General features: G+C 40.7%; 1 protein-coding gene across 1 annotated transcript in view; it reads left to right on the top strand.

Moving 5' to 3' along the window:
- LOC101310357 (TMV resistance protein N-like) overlaps positions 1-1166 on the top strand; it is a 4548-nt gene extending 3382 nt beyond the window's left edge. The window contains exons 6-8 of the mRNA XM_004289221.1: positions 104-197; positions 395-680; positions 1106-1166. Of these exons, the coding sequence (XP_004289269.1) occupies positions 104-197; positions 395-680; positions 1106-1166 (441 nt within the window). The remainder of the gene's footprint in view (positions 1-103; positions 198-394; positions 681-1105) is intronic.
- Positions 1167-1651: the final 485 nt, after the last annotated feature.

The following is a 1651-nucleotide window of genomic DNA, read 5'->3' as shown; positions in this document are numbered from 1 at the left end:
TACGTCGTCTCTCTCTCTCTCTCTCTCTCTCTCTCTCTCTCTCTCTCTCTCTCTCTCTGTGCATGGTCTTAATTGTGAACCGCATTGTGGATTTATGTCACAGGCACTTTCATATCATCGTCAAGTAGAGAAATTTGAGTTTGTCATTCCTGGAAATGATATACCAGTGTTTTACTCATCAAACCGCGGGTCCTTCGGTAACCATTGATCTACCTCCAAGTTGGTTCAATAACAAGTTGATGGGATTCGCGTTTTGCGCTGTTTTTGCTGTAGATCAGCATGCACCTGTGTCATTGAGTGATGAGTATAGTCCTACACATGAGATTCATTGCCAATTAAGTCAATAGAAAAGAGAGGTTCCATCTGCCTGGTTTTTCCTTTGATGAACACTTAGGCCAAGCTGTACTGGATCACCTCTGGATTTTCTGTAGTTCACTCCAGAGTCGTCAAGATTGGCAACACATTGAATTTTTATTTACGACAGATGGCCAAGGTTTGCAAGTGAAGAAGTCTGGAGTTCGTGTAGTGTACCATGAAGATGAGGAAGAGAAGCTTAACAATGTTTCTCAGGAGCCTTTCACATCATCTCCGGGTGAGGCAGCGACTATATCATGTGCTACCAAGCGAAGTCCTGAACACTTTGAGTTTAAGTTCGGGTCTGATGACGAAGTTGATTTAGAGTGTGGTTTGGTAGGAAAACTCAAGACAAGTTTAGGATATCTTAATTCAAGAAAAACTAGATGTAAATCCAAAAGTTAAAAGCTTTTGTATTAGGAAAGAGAAATATATCTGAAGTCTAATTTTACCACACTAGTGCCTCACAAGTTGTATTCAAATAATAGCGTACAGGTTTGATTTTTCCGATTCTACTCCAGAACTTCATTCCAGTTGTCTGTTTTTTTCGACAACCATTCCAGTTGTTTGTCGATGATAACTTTTTCTCTTGAATCGGGATCTTTTGGCTCAACTTTATCCCAGTTTTGCTTCCTATTTCTGCCAAGGTGCACAAATAGAGGGTGTGTCACAATATATTGCCTTCCGATGGCAAGATTCGCTGCCCAGAAGGTTGAGTCGGATTCATTAGTTTATGTTCTCTGTTCTGCAGCGTTGGAGACGACGTAGCAATCGCCTATTTCTCTCAGGCTACAAACCTAGCAATAGCATGAGCAACTTTGTTACAATCGTGCAGTATTTATTGTCCAATAGAAGAGATATGGAGGATTTGCATCAACTTATAATCTCCTCAACAATAATTTCCTCCGCTGCAATACATCTTTCACTACAATTTGAAAGCTACACCGCTATATGTCTCTACCTCGACCCTGTAACACGCCTCTCCAATATAAACTCCAGACCAATAGAACATTTCACCAATGCTGCATGCACTTCAGCCACATACCTCAATCCTATTTTCATAGATAACCAGAGGTTACGTCACAGTTCCCTCATCATGAAGCAGGTTACGTTGACGCAGATTCATCCATAGAAGAACAACTCAATAACCAGGAGGTTCCTCTTCTACTAAAGATCTCATGGCATAATGGAAAAATTGACTAAATTTTTTTTGGAAACTAACCAGATGACAAGGCCAAGAAGAATGTACCCTTCAAAACATCGGAACAAAACTCCCAGACCCCCAAAGTTCCTTGTA

This window comes from Fragaria vesca, linkage group LG1 (genome assembly GCF_000184155.1).
Source record: "Fragaria vesca subsp. vesca linkage group LG1, FraVesHawaii_1.0, whole genome shotgun sequence".
Classification (NCBI taxonomy): domain Eukaryota; kingdom Viridiplantae; phylum Streptophyta; class Magnoliopsida; order Rosales; family Rosaceae; genus Fragaria; species Fragaria vesca.
The sequence above is the reverse complement of the archived record's forward strand: the minus strand, read 5'-3'. Positions and strand labels throughout refer to the sequence as shown.